Raw genomic sequence first — 18,235 nt, forward strand, 5'->3', positions numbered from 1 at the left:
ACACACACACACACACACACACACACACACACACACACACACACACACACACACACACACACACACACACGAAACGCCCAGTGTCATATCTGCTGCTGTAGAGCTGTTCCACGGGGAGCCTCGAGGCTGACTTATGGCTATCCACACATCAGTAAGCTGGTGATGTGTTGCTGAGCGAGAAAATATTAAACCAAAGGGAGAGAAAAAAACTAATTTCTGATGTAATGTATGCGTGCAGGAATGATCAGGTTCAGAGCTCAGTGTTCAATAAATGCTGAAGGAACAAGAAAAGCTTCATACAGCATGCATTTTAAGATAAAACAGAAAGTCTGATTTGTTTCTTGGAGCAAAGAAAACGTGACATTCTTCACCCTGTGCACAGCAAAAAAGCAAAAAGATTACAGTTTGAACACTACTGTGAAACTGAGCTGTATTTGGAAATGTATCTGAGGCTAAATCAGTATCTGCAATATGTGTTTTCATGTGTAACTTCATCTCTGTCTTGTATGCTCCCCCTGCGTCTCTCTCCCCCTCATTCCTCTCAGTATTAACAGGCTGGGTTTTGCCTGCATACCGAGGACATGCGCGCTGAACAGGGGGAGGAGGTGGAACACATTCTGCTTCTGATGTTTTGTGTTGACTACATGATCACTCAATTATGGTGCGGAACTCTCATTTTCTTATCGCCTGTTGTAGTGGAGAAGGAGGAAAGTGAGGGGGGGGGTTATTTTTTTTTCTCCATTTAAGCTCTATTCACGTCAGTAATTTGATACTTTATTTCACTGTTTTGGGGGATCTAGTTTCTAACAGACCTAGAGTGTTAGTATTAGGTTTTTCTAATAATTGATCGTCACCGCCGCCACCCTGAAGTTCATTGTTATTATCTTAGCCGCCGGAATGGTGGCCTTCATCGGAGCGGTTATCTGCATCATCGCGGCTGTCCACACCGGATCCTCCAAGGCGGCTGCGGCACAACGGCAACCAGCAACCGACAACCATTCACTGTATCCGGACGCCGCAGCGCAGACCCCCGCTGCAGGGGGCTCCGTGGCCCGGGCTGGGTCTCTGGGCGCTCTCCATGGTTCTGAAACACCCGATTCAGAAGCGCCTACCTTCAACATAGGGCTCAGCGGGCTGGACGGGGTCACCGGTCTCACCGGACATGACCCGACGGTCAGTCGGCTCATCTGCACCCCAATACCCGTCGGGGAATGCAACCCGAAAAACTTTCAGCAACAAGCGGATGAGCCGACGCTGTACGCGGGAGAAGATTGGGGCTATCTCCGCACCACCGCGGAGGAGCTCCGACAGACCGTTCTGCAGCAAAAGGACCAAATACTAACAGACCAGCGGACCATCAGAGACCTGACGGGGAAACTGTCCGATTGTGAGAAGGGGCTGGACGGCAGGAGCAACGGCGCGGACAGACGCGGAAGCGCCGCTGGGCTGCGGGGGGGCAAAGGCGCGGCGGAGGAGTCGCACCTGGAGCGGATCATGGTGCGGGACAGCCCGGCGTCCACGCACGACAGCGTCCACTTACTCACCGTTCGGGCTGTGGATGAACTGGAGCAGGCTATCGCTCAGCTCAAAGACCGTATAGAGAAACTGGAGGTAGGTAGAGTGTGAAGAAAATCACTAACCACCCCTCCACATATATCATCCTCTGCATCCAACTAAAACAATACTTGACACGGGTGTAATTAATCCCAAGGAGCAGTGATAGTCCCACGTGGTAGGAGAAAACAGAAAAAAGGATGCTCTTATTATATGAAATGGTGTTTCATTGTTCTGCTTTGAACACTATTTATAATGAACTCCTCCAACTCTGGCCACATTTAGCTGTATTGAGTGATTATCAGAGCTGACATCCATGGCTATATTTGTCTCTTCTTTACTCCAAAGCCCCTTTTGTGGTTTCTGGGTATGAGTGTTTTTTGAAAGGAGGGGGTTTTCAATTTTAGATTAGAATACGTGATTTATTCAAAAGGCTTTGTGTGTGATATATATTGGAAACGTAGGTCTCTCCATACTTGCATTGCCTAATCACGTATTAATATTGTCAATGTTAATCACTGGTAACACTTATTTTTATCATAGCATGCAAATGTATTAACAATACACAACCTGATTGCTTTGAAAAGGTTGATAATTCTATCATGCTGAGAAAACGGACTGAAATGTCAAATTAAAAGACAGATGAAGAGTGGGACAAGGACAGGAGGAGGGAAGAGGGAGGGGGTGAGTGGTGGAGGAGAGAATGTAGCAGAGTAACATGAAACACGCTCTCAGTTGACCAGAATCAGATGATGTATAACCTAATTTTTGGCGAAAGGAATACCATACATAATTTATGAGGTGCCTATATTTGCTGAAAGCACGGACTGAATGTGCTTCTCTGCAGGGTATGACTCCTCTCTCACTGGTATGTAGGACATGCTTCTGTGGGTCATTCCTTTTGTGCAATCTTTTTCTGATTTGCCTCTCAGATAAAAGCCTGAATGGCGCACACATTTATTTCCAAGTGTTGCACTTTTCAGGAATCAGTGGATTCCTTTATTCCTGTAAATAAACAGAATTAGATGTGAAAGATTTCACAGGTCTCACTGTGATGCTAAAACCACACAGTATTCAATATGTTTTTCTCATCCTCACTGTTTCGTTCACCATCTGTTATATTTCTACAGTATGTACAGGAGCTAGAAGGCCTAGTTTATGTTGTGTTGTTTACATCAGATCTTATGCTGGTGAATACACAAGAACAGCATTCAGACCAGTCAGGTTAAATTCCTGAACCTCTCCAGCTTTCTTCTGATGTCTGCTGACATTGTTTTGCTGAGTATGCATCATGACTACTCTCTACTCACTCTAAGCCCACATATTATTTTTAAACCAGAGAAAAAGAATCTGTCATGACTCCTCATCGTTGTGCCAGGACAGGAACTTCACATACTATCTGTGGCCTGTATTTTCATAATATAAGTGAAATCCGGACAGACAGAATTATGCCAGTTATATACTATCTCTCTCTAATATGCTACAGTGCGATGATCCACCACACTATGCTTGCATTTGAAATTTGAGTCAAAGAGCAATATCTCAGGCAATGTGGGTTATTGTCTATTTGTATAATTCTCAGACTGATCAAATGAACGCTGACCTTGTTTCCATGCAACTGTTTTAAATTAGCATGAATAGGCATAAACTGCAGCAACACAGTATGGGCTCTGAAATTTAGAGCACTTATCCTGCAATAATCTTCAAGATGATTTGGAAGAACATTTTGTACAAACATTCATGGCCCTCAGAGTTTGAATTCTGACGCCTCCTCTTGTGCCACCATGAGTTTGACAATTGTGGTTTTCAGTTCAAATTTTTCAAGTACCGAATGGATTGCCATGTGCCAGGCAGCACCAGTCAGTCCGCTAGAGGATACCATGTCAGTGTCCCGCTCTGACTCTCTTATAGGTGTGAAAAGTAGACACATGTATGACCAGGTTCAAAGAAGAAGGTCATGTGACAGAGGTCATGTGATGAAGTACAAATCGTGATAAAGTCCACATAGGAAGGAGGTTGGATGGAACAAACAGAAGACAAACAGACAGAGAGCTTGAGTCTGCAAGAAAGCAAAAAAATGTGTTTAGAATATAATTTAAGTGAGTTACTGACATAACATAACATATTAGATTAGATTTGACTTTATTAATCCCACAGTGGGGACATTTTGTAATTTATTTTATGTACGTAATGTGCGCTAAGTAAACTACTTGACGTATGTAACTATACCTAAACTTACTTATGTCAACCCAAACCATGATCTTTTCCTGACCCTGACCATGTAGTTTTGGGTGGCCAAACCTTAGCCACCTTACTTTTCACGCCTAGACTAGGCCGAATGTGAAACTGACACAATATCCTGTAGACTGACGGGTGTATTACACACATTTTGGCTAGATATAAGGTTGCCTCAGGATAAACAGTAAACATTTTGATATTTCCTTGACTTTTCACCTAGCGCCACCATCATGTTCCAATTTTATTTCTTTAAACTTTGGTTTATGACTAAAAACCTGGAAAGGTAATGAAATTCCCATAATCCTCAAATGTTGACTGTGTTTAGTGTTAATTTGCTGATATTAGCATTTAGCTCAAAGTGCCATTGTGCAATATCCTCACAGAGGCTATCATGGTACAGCCATTATAGCTGATTGTTATCAGATGACACACTTGAGTTTGTGCCATGTTAGTGTGAACTATGTAGTTTCTAAAGACTTATAATGCCTGCCCCACACTTATACCACACAATATTAATTTCACAGTCATTCATGTATTTGTGTTTTAGAGGGTATTACAATTTTGATAGTTTTCTTTTTAGAAATGTTGGAGACCTGCACGTGAACAGCTGCCCTGAAGCCTAACCTCAGGCTCTATAACAGAACTGTCAGAAATATAGATCACCTATAGCATAAACACGTTTTGAACAGGCCCTTATATATTTTATTTATTTGTTTGCATACAAAATATAGCTATTGTAAAACACATGGTTACTAAGCGACTCACAAAGTACAACAACTCTCTTCATGTTTCTTTGAAGAGAAAGTGATCTGTCATTCTTGGGAAGAAAATCAATTCTCTCTCAGAACCTTCAAATATACAGGAAAGCTATATAAAGTGATCTTTTTAAAAACATGGCTTGCATTAAACACTATTTTTTTAATTTTTTTTATGAACTTATTCTTTTCCCCTCAGTATCTTTGTATAATATGGATGGCACACACTGTGTGGCTCGTATGCATTGAACATAGCATGTATATGCTGTATATTTCAGCGTTCTATGTGGTCTCTATATATTTCAACTTCTGTGAAACAAAATGCTCGGTGAATATACTAGGTTTTAGGAAACTTGCAGAGTTTGTATTTCTCACTTTTCTTCCCTTGTGGTTTGAATGTTTTTTTCAGGGAACCATTATTCAGCGGAGTCCAGCAATTTGTTGCTGACTGAAATAGTTCATTCTCTTGGCAGCCTTTCAAATTTTCTATTATTTGGTGTGTTATACTTAATTAAAAAAGTATTCTCTCTGAAACCAGTGTTCTAGAGTGCACACCCTGCTGTAATCATGCCTCAAGACTTAAAACTCAGAATCAGTGCTAGGTAATATTATAAAATCATGTTTGTGCCCTGAGAGATGTAAAGCTGTCAGATTAATTTCAAAGGAAGAAAACTACAAGTTTAGAGGGATGGTTGGTCATTCAGAAATTGTCTTGATTTGTTTTGTTGCCAAGATTTGAGAATATCTGCCTCCCTCATATCTATATGTGCAGTATTAAACTGGCTGCCACTTAGCTTAGCTGAACTTCTGTTCTTCTACAGAGTGTGTGAGGCTATATTTGGCCTGGTGCTTAGCAACCTCACAATGACTGTAATAGTATAGAAATAGTCCCACATGTAACTTCACCTAAAAGATATTGTTTTTATGTTTCCAAAAAATGCTGAATTATTCCTTTTAGGCAAAACCACATTATTACCCACAGCATAGTTAAACGTTATTAAATCAACCCCCTGATTTATTCCCAGGCGTAATGTAATGTTTCAGGGAAATACATTTTTAATTGGATGGAAGAACATTGCTTTACAAGTGACACACACTAAGAACCACCGGTATATCTAGTATGATGATATGTTTTCAAGACCAATGCTGCCTCTAACAAAGATGCTCTTAGTTGACAAAGAATTGTTTGTTTAAGCTAGTCAATGAGCTGCTTTTGACATCTGATATCAATATAATTATTCAATTATATCTTTTTTGGGTCATTTGAAAATTGTGAAAGCTCTGGGGCTGACCAAGAATGTAAAAGAAGCATCGTTGACACTGTGCTACAGTACAGTCATACAAAACCATAATAATGAGATGTTAAAACCTAACTCCTTAATGTGTGGCAACAACTAGCAAGGAGACGTAACATTTTGTTAATCGATTTCAATACAGTTATCTTTATCTAATAGCATCCGTGTCAAGCTAATAACAGATTATTGACTGCCCGGGCATGAGAGGTTCTGCTCTCCATGCTGTGTCTGTGTGTGTGTGTGTGTGTGTGTGTGTGTGTGTGTGTGTGTGTGTGTGTGTGTGTGTGTGTGTGTGTGTGTGTGTGTGTGTGTGTGTGTGTGTGTGTGTGTGTGTGTGTGTGTGTGTGTGTGTATTTAAGAAAGAGTGAGTGGAAGAGAAGAAGGAAGGTGCACGCAATTCAGAAAGCCTAATGCCTATTGCATGCAATGTGTTACGTTTCCAGACCCACAGCTCCTGAGTGTGGTCGTGTCTTTGCTGTAGCCAGTCCGGACCGACTCTGCAGTTGGAGGAGAGACAGAGATGTTGCAGTAGATTTCTTTTCAGGGAAAGGAACAGAACATGCACAGCATTTGGATTACTGTTATGCTGAAATTTGGGCTTTTCTGGACACTTGATGGCTGATTATAGTAACTTAACGGCCGCTGTCAGCGATGTTATTTCTCACATCTGAGTCGCTCACTTCCTACAAGGGCCCACTGGACACACATCACCCCCAGGTTACCCACAAATCCACCTTGGAAAAACTCAGCAATTAACAAATGTTCCTGAAAGTTATTCATGACGTCTCTCACAAAGGAAAGTTTGATGTTTCTTTTCCTCCCTGTGACTAAATGAGTAATGGAAAGGTGCTTCACTAAGACCTTTTGCTGAGTCGACCATTTGGGGGCCGCTTAACTAAATACGATATATTACCTAAACTGCTAAACACCACAGTGAGAGAGGTGAGAGCCTTACACCATGTAACCCACACTCTAAAACAGTTTCCGTCCATTGTCTCCCTCCTCTGCAGTCAGACATTGGCCCATTTCCTCACAACCAGACGGACATCAACATCTCTGGAGTGCCAGAGGAAGGCGGGATGTCAGGCGGCCCAGAAAGGTTGGCTGCTCTTGGGCACAGAGCTGGTGCTGACAGGCCCTGGAGGATGGAAGACTTGGAGGGGGAGCTGGAGAGGAAGGTGGAGCTGCTGGAGAAAGAGAGAAAAGCCCTGAGGCTGGAAACACAGAGACACAGACAGGATATCGACAGGGGCATCAATAAACTCCACCACAGACTCTCAGGGCTGGAGGAAGGTGAAGTGTTGAGACAAAGTATGCAGAGTGTGTGTGTTCAGGTGCAGGTACATTTGAATGTGTATACTCATTATAATCTTCTATCTCTTTTTGCTCACTGCGTACTTACACTGGTAAACAGCATCCTCTGTGATCCATTCCAAATTCTGTGCTGTCAGAATGAGCTGTAACCATCAGGCAGACGATACAGAGTTCAGAGTTCAAACTGAATCAGTATAAAGACTCCTTTGTGTGTAATCCAGTCGGAATTTTATCTGTCTGTTCATCCGTCCATCCGTTCAATCATCCATCCGTCCGTCCACCCATAAAATAAATGTCAAATAACAACAGAGGTGATGAGTGACAGTGATTGACCACTTGTATAACAAGTTAAGTCACTAATGAAGAAAAATAATCTGGCATAAAAACGACCCCAGCGGTTTCAATTTCATTTAGTCTTCATCATATAAATGTTTATAGTTTATGATGAATATATCATGTTTAACTTATGTAAAAGAAAAAGAAAAAAAGATCAGAAACACTATGAAATGCCTGCTCTGCTTAAAAAGAAAGAAATATATTTTTTGATGTGAAGAAAATGCAGATATAAAAGCAGGGAAACAATGTGATCTTCTTAGTCAGATAATTGTAGATTCCATAATAGATTTGTCTTTGCAGCTACGACTTTCTCACTATTTTCCATATTCATGCTTTCTTTCTCCTTTCCAAGGTATGTCGGGGCATTCCTTCCCAGAGGGATACAGACTCTCCTTCCCAACACGGACAAACTACATGTACGCCGTCGTGAAACACTCCATCCCAAAGCTGCGGGCCTTCACCGCCTGCATGTGGCTGCGGCCCGCAGAGGGAGGCATCGGGACACCTCTGTCTTATGCTGTACCTGAGCAGCCGAACGAAGTGGTGCTCCTGCAAGGCCTGCACACCCCCACTGAGCTGCTCATCAATGATAAGGTACAGTATGGGTCTAGAGATGCATGGCTGTCTTTGAACAGCAGTGTCGAGGCACAGAGCATCTACAGTACAGTAGAAACAACTGAACTGGCCTCTGCTGCTTTGGTGCAACAGATTTTTTTTTTCAAGGAATATTTATTTCAGGGATTTTGCATCATATTTCAAATCATGTGATTATATTCTTAAAATACATTTTTAATGAAACACAAATCTCCTAGACTGTTGGGAAATTCCATCATCCAAGCATTTATTTTGAAGAACTTTATTTCAAATTCTATTGAAGATGTCAAAAATCACATATGCAATGGAAATATGTGTTTTCATGCATATATATATATATATATATATATTATATATATATATCTTCAGATTGGTAACTGTTTAGAACGTTCCTGTAAGGCCCAGTGATTGGATCCAAGAGCCTGTAACTCTAACTCTGTAGAGAGGACTTGACAAAAAACAGCGTATCTCTCTCTTTTTTGTGTTAGATTATAATCACCCTGGAAACATCTGTAAAGAGTTTTCGCTACTGCTTTTTTTTCACCGTCTTTTTAAATTTTCACTATTTGTAGCAGTATTGTAGCCTCGATTCGAATTTCTAATGTCCATTAGGGAGGAAAAAGTGCTCTGCATTAGCATACAAATAAGAAGAACACGTCAAATGAAACGGCCAATTTAGCAGACAAGCTAAACAGTCTCATTCATGTGTTTAAATGACAAACTACAGCACCACCTTGACAGCATTGCAGGCTGGTGTAGTGCAGTGTGGTGGCTGTAGGTATAATTCAATGAAGTCATTATGGTAATAGATGCCTGGAGGAAAAGTTGTGTGTCCTTGGAGGTAGCAGAATGTCTTTGGAACTGGGGAAACACTGTTTAACAGGCAACATTGGACCCCAGAGACTTATAGAGAGAAAAAAGATGTCAAAGAGATGTCAAATGTATGGCCATGGAGCGGCATATCTATATGCAAATTAAATCTGCAGACATCTGCTTCATCTGAGCTGCCCTTTTGCACCCATCTTCCTAGGTGGCACAGTTGCCTCTGAACCTCTCCAGAGGCAGCTGGCAGCACATCTGTGTGAGCTGGACCCAGAAGGGAGGAGCGTGGCAGGCCTACCAGGGGGGAAAGCTGAGGGGCGAGGGCCATGGGCTGGCCGCCGGACATCACATCAGACCCGGAGGAATGGTCGTACTGGGGCAGGAGCAGGTGAATAACAGAAGTGTTTGAAAGACTGAATGATTGGATGGAGAGGAAGGTAAGGCAGGCAGTTTATTCTAAAATCAAATGTATTTATCGAGCCCTTCAGATGACTGCTGAGAACAGCACTGCAATCCAAAAAAGTAGTTTAACCACTGCAGCTGATCGTCTTTGCACTTTCTGGCTTCTCCATGAGTTGCAAGTAAAAGAAGACAATAAAAGCATGAATGACTTTGAGAGCTTTGCAGAAAGAGGACAAGATAAATCTACAAATTCAATTTCCTGCTAGCCGAAGCGTTGCATTGGTGGGCTAAGTTGTGATGTTGTGAATCAGGTGTGTGTGTATAATAGGTTGATAGCCTAGGGGACCATTATAAGAACCCCTCCCATATGGGTGTTTTGCTTTGTTGTCTTGCATTCAAACCAGTCCCCTTTTATATCATCTTCCCGAAAGCGAGTCCAAAGTCTTGCCTAGGCTGAGCTTGAGTGCATAGAAAAGTAAATGTGTTTTTATGTTTTTTGAAACTTCCAACAATCTAACAGCAGTCTGTTTTCTCTCCAGGATTCCCTGGGTGGAGGTTTTGACTCATCCCAGGCCTTTGTTGGAGAGCTGTCGCAGGTGGGTCTGTGGGACCGGGTTCTGTCATCTAGCCAGGTGGCCAGCTTGGCTCGCTGTGGCAAAGTAAACCAGGGCAGTGTGGCCCCCTGGACCGAGAACGGAGTGGAAGTTTACGGAGGAGCAACCAAAGACCCAGGGGAGCCTTGTAGTAAACATAGCAGGAGCTCCCAGTGATTGACGGGAGAGGCGTCTGAGGGAAGAGTCCATCTGCCCAGTATTACTGCTGATACAGGATGTCCTAACCTCTGTCCAAAACTCTATGTGGCGTGGGATGATCAGTGTGTTAACATGGAAAAACTAATAGTACATATGTATATGACATCAACGGTGGTTTTGCAGTTACTTTAACATACTTCGAACAACCTAACAGATGCTATGGAGGTCCAGTGGAAAATAGAGCACACAATGAGACTCCTCATGAATACACCCGTATTATGGGAATAAAACCCATTTTGTTAAAGTTATATATACTTTAAAAGTATAAGAACATTAGTTTTATTTTTAGATTCAGGCCACACGAAATGAAAATGTCATTGATTATCGCTCCTTCTGCTTACCAGAACTGGAATGATTAGCTAGCTACCAGGCAGTTATTTAACCCTTTTAAGAAATAATTTAGCATCTTAGAAAACAAAATTTCTTTCATTTCTTGCTGAAAGTTATGACCAGAGGAGAACCCTCCATTCAGATACAGTAAATAGGAATGTACCACCAGCATCCGGCTAACTCAGCTTCTGTTTCTTGGCCCAGGAAAGAAATCAGAGGTGGAAACCATGAACCACTTTGCTGATCTGAATCCCTTTGCTCAGTTCAGTTTCCAAGGTTCATGCTGTTACACCAGTCGGTGAACGTACGGTATGGTTACTGAACTTCACCTCGGTAACTATGTGACTGATTGTCTTCAGTTCAATAGCACTTTCAGTCTGTTCCAAGCTGTCACGTTGAGTTCAGGACAAAATCAGCCTGTACAAGCACAGTGCATAAAATCAATAACTCAGCAGCTTATTTTTTTCGACTGAGTTAAGATGATTTCTGTGGATTTGCCGTCTTTATAATACGTTTTTAAGGAGGAAAGAACTTTCTGTAAAGCACAGCTGAGCTAACAACGCCATTCTCAGTCTCAGAGGGAAGCTCCACTGCTACAGACTAGATGCATTCAGTTCACTTATAAACAAAGATTCCTTCATTCACCTCTATAAAACGCTTCCTCAAGTCTCTGCTGGTTTTCTGGCATTGTCCTGGAAATATTTTTGGTCCCCCTGTAATACTTTGTACAAATTACACAAATAGAAGATTTGCCAGGTTAATTAGTGAGCTTCAGAGGTTTGTTGCCTTCGTCAGGTCATCTGTTTCCCCTTGTTTCCAGTGTTAATGCTAAGCTAAGTTAGCCAGCTGCTGGTGGTAGCATCATACCTACTGTGCATGTATATATGAGAGGGGTGTTAATCTCCTCATGTAACTCTGGACAAGAAATGTAATTTACAAAAGGGTGAAATCTTCCTTTAAAATGTTCAGATTAGTCAAAATTGGGCAGAAATGACGATCTTGTTTATTTTGTTGAGACATCTCGCAAACAAATTCAACGAGTTGTTCTCAGCGGCAGAGAGCTGACCTCTGCTACGAGGGCCACAAGTTGTGTCAAGCCAGCTGAAATCCCTCCATGTGTGCAGCTCGGTGGGAGTGGAGGTAATTAAGGGCTGTGACAGCTTTAGAGTTTGGAGTCAAGGTAAGGTGATGAAAAACGGTAGCGAGGGTGGTGGGAATATTAAATAGTAGATGGCAGCAAGGAGGAGATGATGAAAGAGGAAGGAAAGAGGTGGGAGATAGAGAGATCAGGAACTTGTTAGGACTGATGCCACATTGTTTTTACCTCTGCATGATGTGTTCATACTTTTAATGTCTTGCCACTGCAGTGTGTTGCTTACAAGTTTCACAAAAGAGGACAGTGCCTCCAACGTTCATGCCGAGGTGGCTGTCTTTGTGATTGTCTATCAACTTTTAAGGGCCTCTGTTAATCACCTGAAATTCCTGAATTTCTGAACAAATCAAAAGTGAGAAGAATAGTCCTTTTTCCAAAGAAATCACCACCACCAACAGAATGTACATTTTTGTTTTTTTTAAGATGCATTTACACATTTTTTTGACAAGCTTTTTGCCCCATTTGTCATTTATTCTTTACGTAATAGAATAATTTTGTTACTGGGATTTATAGCTTGTTTGGTTTCATGGTTTGTTTTTCTGTGAAGCACTTTGTAAAGTAAGTTTAGAAAAGGGCCGTATATATAAAAATGATCATTATTGTTTTATTATCATTTAGAAATCAACATCAAATTAAAAATAAACTTATGTCAGATGACAACTTTTGGCTTAATCTTACACACTTTTCATAATGCACTTGTATTAATTTGAACATTCTTCAATGTCAACTGTTTCCTCTTTAAAATTTTATACATGCAGCCGCTCAGTAATGTGACAAATTAACAACCTGCAACCTCTAGCTCTTTCAACCTTAATACATTCCATGCATGAGTCGTTTGTTTGTAACATGCTTTGGTGCGTTTCTGAAGTCATTATTCTTAGCTGTTGTATGAGACATGATGTTCAATACAAATTATTAATTTCCAAATGTCTGAGACACTGGCTCTCCCTCGCATGAAAACAATCCTTAGCGGAAAGTGCCTGTCGGGGTGTTTGTAACCATCTAATTTATTATCCTGATGGAAAATTGTCACTGCAAGATATTTTGAACTAATTCAGCATCTGTGATTCTGTCAATTCCCCGGTCCTTTTTATTTTTAAGATTTAAGAGGTTTGATATCACTTTACTTGAAACTTCTGCGCAGTATCGCCAAACTGATGTTAAATCAGGACAAAATCATCTTGTAATGCCTGATGCTGTCTGTAATGATGCCTCTCGGTCTTCAGCGTTGATATTATATGTCATGCTTGGTGTCTGTTCAGCTCATGACAGAGCTATTTTTGGGGCTTTTTGATAGCAGTGTGGCAATATTATGTTTACTGGAACAGAAAACTACTGAAAATCTTTTTATTTTTTTTATTTTCACTGTATACATTGGTATCTGTCTATTTTCATGTTGTTGATTGTATAAATACTGTATGTCTATCTCTTGTATGGTGTTGTATTGTTCTGCATACGTGCCATGTACAAACCACAAATCTCTTATTAAAGTCCTGATTTTCAGATGCAAAGGATGTGATCCTTTTCTTTCTAATACCATTAAGAAAAAAGTAAATGAAGTCCATGAGAGTTTTCTTTAAGCTCCTCTTTTATCCAAGCACAAAAAAAAACTATGAACTGAAGGGCAGAAGCAACAGAACCTGCTGTGAGAGCAAACTCTCCTTCAGTATGAGTGCTCACTCATCAGACTCAACACGAGAAATTACTTTTTCAATTAATACGAAAAAAAATTATATTCTGATGTCCTTTGCTCATTCTTCTTTTTAAGAAATTAGAGACTGGAGAGAAAAAAAAAGCCTGGAGCCTTCTCCCCTGGGTGCTGCAAGTCTATCAATGAGTCATGAGAAAATTGAGGATTAGGGGGACCCAGTGAGTCATTTGTTGGCAGGCTGTATTTCTGTGACATATGGTTTAGTGGCATAAAATATTAAAGACCTCACATTCAGCTAAAATCCTAAATGGATAACAAACTATATAAATACTATGAGAACAAATAGAGCACAAAGGACAGAGCAGCCAATATGTTATATATGCATTAAACAGCATCTGTCATGTGTTTAATGTGTATCTACTGTGCTTGTGAAGACAGATGCACTTCTAGTAATTATGGGAAATAATATTATAACCGCTGAGAGTTAATTGAGATGATCAATATCACTTTCATATTTATGTGGTGAATATAAAGTCAGCAGCTCATTTTCTTATCTTAGCATAAGAACTGGAAACAGCTGTTGTCCAAAGGTCACACATCTAACAAGCATTGTTTCCCCCACTGACTGTACATAAAAATGCAATACCACCGAGAGCCACTGGGGTTTGGCTCCAAAAAGCCTCCGGCTCCATGGACTCCCATTCAACTTCTCATGAAATACAAAGTCAATCATTTTTTTCCATGAGTCAATTTTGTGTCATTCGCTAAATAATCCCATAAATTATTAGATATTAAACCTCCAAAAGTAATATGTTTTGGGGCGTGAATATGATTGGCAGGCCTGTGGTGGAGTCAGATTTCCACTATCAGTGGGCGGGGCATAGTGTCCTAGGGCTCCCAATCAGATCGAGTGAGATCCCCGCTTGCTCCCATCCTAGCTCATCAGACTTATGGTCACTTCTGGCTCCAAAATAGCAAGATGGCGACGGACAAAATCCGAACTTCATAACGGCATTTCACAAACCAGTGGGTGACATCACTGTCTGTTACCGCTTGGTTTCCCCCCTTTCTCCAGTCTGTATGCTGAGCTAAGCTAACCAGGTTCCAGCACTATCTTAAAGGGAAAATTCACAACTTTTATGTGGAAATTCACTTTGTGTATGTAGTGAATGGAAGCAATAAATTCCTTAGTGTGTGCTATACTTGCTGAGAAAGCTGACTTTTGCTGCTGGAGGAAACATGCGAGCAGCACCTTCATGTACCAGGATGCATTGCACATGAGCTTCTGACACCAAACCTCCAAATCTTTTGGTTCCCTTTGCCAAGTCTCTCACTTTAGCACCTACTCAACAAAAACAACAATACGCAGTCAGATCATACTGTCTGTAGACAGCAAAAGACAGGCAAGAAGGTGGTTATTTATCAGGAGGATAAGAGGACTGATCATACTCTGTAATGTTAGCAGCTGCTGTAAACACAAACAACACAGCGAGTTGAGAAAACTGCTTGTCCAAGGTTGCCACGTATCTGAACCCCAGTGTAATGTGTTGGCCAAAACGACGTTAGGTGATAAAAAATACTCACTCAGTATCCATCCTCTCTGTCCTGCTGGTTTTAGTTATCTTTTCCAGTTTATTGTAGGAGGCAGAAGGTCTCCAGCACACGTCCAAGTGAGGACCATAGTAACACACACAGCTCTCTTGAGGTTGGTGTCAGCATCCAGCTAAAACTGCCCTTGCTGAAATTCAAAGCAGCAGAACGGTTCAGTTTCTGTCGTCAATCTGGAGGGCAATTTGAGCCGAGGAACCACCAGAAGCTGTTTGCTCTCTGCTGCTCATGGATCAGTCTGGAGGATCCTCTTGTACAGCTGATGCAGCTGCAGCATTGGCCTTTCTCCACTGCATTTCTATGGATATATACTCGGGCTAAAATAAACACTGGCCAACAAGTCAGCCAAAACACTGTCAAATGTATCCTCATCAATAACATCCTAGTCACTTGTTTTTTTTATATGCCATTGTCAAACGTGGCTATTTGCAGAACAATCAAAGAAAACAAGGTTTTGTTTTCTGGTGGTATCTAGAGCGCCCCCTGGCTACTCATACGGCCGACCTGGCCTGTTGCTCTACTGGCCGGCAACTTTGTTGTTTTACACATGAAATGATGAAGCTGGTGCTGAGAGAACAATAGATCTTGCAGCTGCTTCCTACACACAAAGATAATTTATTGAGGACTGTGATGCTTCAGCTAACTACATTTACAATTTTCACTGATTGGACATCTACATAAAAAGTGGAAAATTATTGTTTTAATATTTAGCAAACACGAGAATATTATTGATCCCCCTCATTAAACTCTCAACAAGTAAGTAAATGAGCACATTTCACAAAACATCAAACTTTTCCTTTCACATCTGAATAAAGAAGTACGGAGCCCCTAAAGGGTCACAGCAATAATTCTTTAATATAATATATTTTGCATTACTTCAAAAATGTTCATCCTTTCGCAACATGTTTTGTGTTCTCTTGCAATATTTTACTGTTTGAGATCGGCCTTTAAAATATCTGCAGAGTGTTTCCTTTAACTAGCAGCATATTAAACCTGCAACATTACTGTTCATTACCAGAGCCGCTGAGTGCGAACAGACATATGGCTCCGAGGGAATGGAAGAGGAAAACTATTGCGAGGTAACACAAGACATATTGCAAGGAAAATTATATTCCATGAATACGGGATCTCCGTGAAGAGGCGATTTTAAGGTTGAATAAAAACACAGTAAGTAGAATACAGTAAGCTCTGGTAGGCCGCAGGCTTTGAACTAACCAGCTGAATACTGGAGTCTTACATAGCAAATAAAATGTCAACCTATTCCTTACGTCCATCACAAACTCTTCTGTGACATTATTATGTAATCTCCATGGCTCTCTTTTGCATGTATTACCATAAAACATCTATGTGGTGGCGGGGCGTGGTTAGCTCGGCTGCAGGGGGGGAGAGAGTGAGGGAGTGGTTCAGGGAACGGTGCCGGGAGGAGGGTAATTGGCGCAGCTGAACGGAATCGGGGGGAATTGGGTTCTTCCCTTATATACGTGAGCAGGACCTGGTGAGGGGAGAGGAGGAAGCAGCCTGGAGACGGACGCTCGGAGGCTGGGCAGGAGAGCGCCGACACCGGGTGTAACAGAGTGTGTGCCACAGTGTGGATCCCCCAATAAAGCGAAACCATAAACCAAACTTGGTGGCTCGGCGTGTGTCGTCTGTCTCAAAGAACCCCCACGGTAGCTCAGACGTGCTACAATTTAATTCTCACTCTTTATTCGTTCTCCCACCTCTCTGTCACCCTCCATTCTCACCTTCCTCTCATCTTCTCCCTCTCTCTCCTCCTCTCAGTGGCATTTCTTCTTTAGACATCTTCCTCCGCTTCATGTTGATTGTCACCTGCTCGTTATGCAAACCTTGCATTCCTCGGGTCCCATTCTTCAACCATTTCTTCAGCCGAGACACCCTCAACATGTTTACTGACAAAAAAAAGAGAAGCACACACAGCATGAGGCTCTGACTTCAAGGTTGCTGTCATTCATTTGTAATTTTTATAGACATGTTGGGAAAATGTGGGAAAGCACTGAAGGAAGCAGGCGTACAAGAGATTTGTAAAAAGGGGGTATAAAAAAAACTACTAGTTATGCTTCCTTGCGTCGAGACAGAAGTCATGCAACATCTTTTTTTAGTCTCTTTTTGGGGCCTGTATGCTTGCAAACCATAGAGAAGCTTTCACAAGCAAGTGACTGATAGTGAAAAGGTAAAAACAAAAACCATCTTTGGTTACAGCAGCGAACAGATACTGTACCACAGAGTTGTACAGACCAAAGCAGCAAAATCTCAAATCCCTAATTAGCCTGAGTCAAACTGGTCAACTATTCCAGTGGGTAAGACTCAAGAGAGCGTCGTTTGTTCACGCAATCCTCTCCTTTAGTAATAGATTTACACCACCTTAAGTCAATAAGCAACTCTCCAGTTCATGCCAGACAGGCACAGTCAGCTGTTCGATGTCACACAACTTAGATCTTAACAGAATCAAAGTCCCGCTAACCTCGTTACTGTGCGGGTGTAAACTGCTGTGTGTGTGTGAGAATCTGCTTACACTCCATAATGAGTTACAACATTGAGTTAACACTGACGCGCTCCTTCACTAGCCACTGTTATAGTCACAAACAATTCTCATTTTACTTGTCTTGTTGGGTTTAATTAAGGTTAAAAGAAAATGCAGCTATTAAGACGTCTTGTGCATCATTTGAAATTCAATCTGATATATTTTGTAATGTTTTTATTTTGAATTTTACATGATATTTCACTGGATCTGAGAAATTGTCAACATAAACATTTATGAATAATAGATGTATGTCTGGGTCTGTGGAGGCTGTAATATATAGACTCTTGTATGTTCCACAACTGTGCAGCACTTGTTATGCAACATGCAAGCGTTACAGGCAAATTCTTTTGCTGTTGCTTCGTGTCTCACACCTGCTGTGGTGCTGCAGCTTTAACAAAACTGCCTGTCACAGCCAGTTTCTAACTGCTGCTGGCAGGCTGTCGGGTGTTAATTTCTTTCTCAGCACACTCAACATTTTTCAGAGGCAGCAAATGGAGGAGACGTGAGAGGAGATGCAAATTTAATGTGTGATTCTTACACATTAATTAAAATGTTTTCCTCACGTTTTTGTTTTTTTCTGCTGAAGCAAAGGCATCAAACTTAAAAGCTGGCACCTTTGCTTTTCTTATTGCAACATACAGTAAAGAGCACAGTGCATCGTGTAGCACTGTGTGGAGGTAAAACAGCACAGGCCCACTCTGACAGGATTGGTATTATACTAGCTGCAGCAAGGATTTAACCTTTGACCTCCTAGTTTTTGTTTAACCTCGATATGAGGCGGACCATCTTTCATGTTCAACACATATCATCCACAGTCATAAAATTATATTCC

General features: G+C 41.4%; 1 protein-coding gene across 2 annotated transcripts; it reads left to right on the forward strand.

The window, feature by feature from the left end:
- Positions 1 to 572: 572 nt before the first annotated feature.
- On the forward strand, positions 573 to 13,116 carry nptxra (neuronal pentraxin receptor a). Of its 2 annotated transcripts, none has more exons than XM_069701420.1 (5): positions 573 to 1,611; positions 6,853 to 7,153; positions 7,845 to 8,086; positions 9,117 to 9,296; positions 9,850 to 13,116. In XM_069701420.1, the coding sequence occupies exons 1-5, from the start codon at positions 898 to 900 to the stop codon at positions 10,078 to 10,080; spliced, it is 1,668 nt and encodes a 555-aa protein (XP_069557521.1). In that variant the 5' UTR covers positions 573 to 897; the 3' UTR covers positions 10,081 to 13,116. The 2 variants fall into 2 exon arrangements, with proteins under 2 accessions (XP_069557521.1, XP_069557522.1); XM_069701421.1 differs by having other exon boundaries at positions 574 to 1,611; positions 6,853 to 7,135.
- Positions 13,117 to 18,235: the final 5,119 nt, after the last annotated feature.

This window comes from Brachyistius frenatus, unplaced genomic scaffold, assembly GCF_029030835.1.
Source record: "Brachyistius frenatus isolate BFR_SWC_R1_liver_20210118 unplaced genomic scaffold, ASM2903083v1 Contig_36, whole genome shotgun sequence".
NCBI classification, from domain to species: Eukaryota; Metazoa; Chordata; class Actinopteri; family Embiotocidae; genus Brachyistius; species Brachyistius frenatus.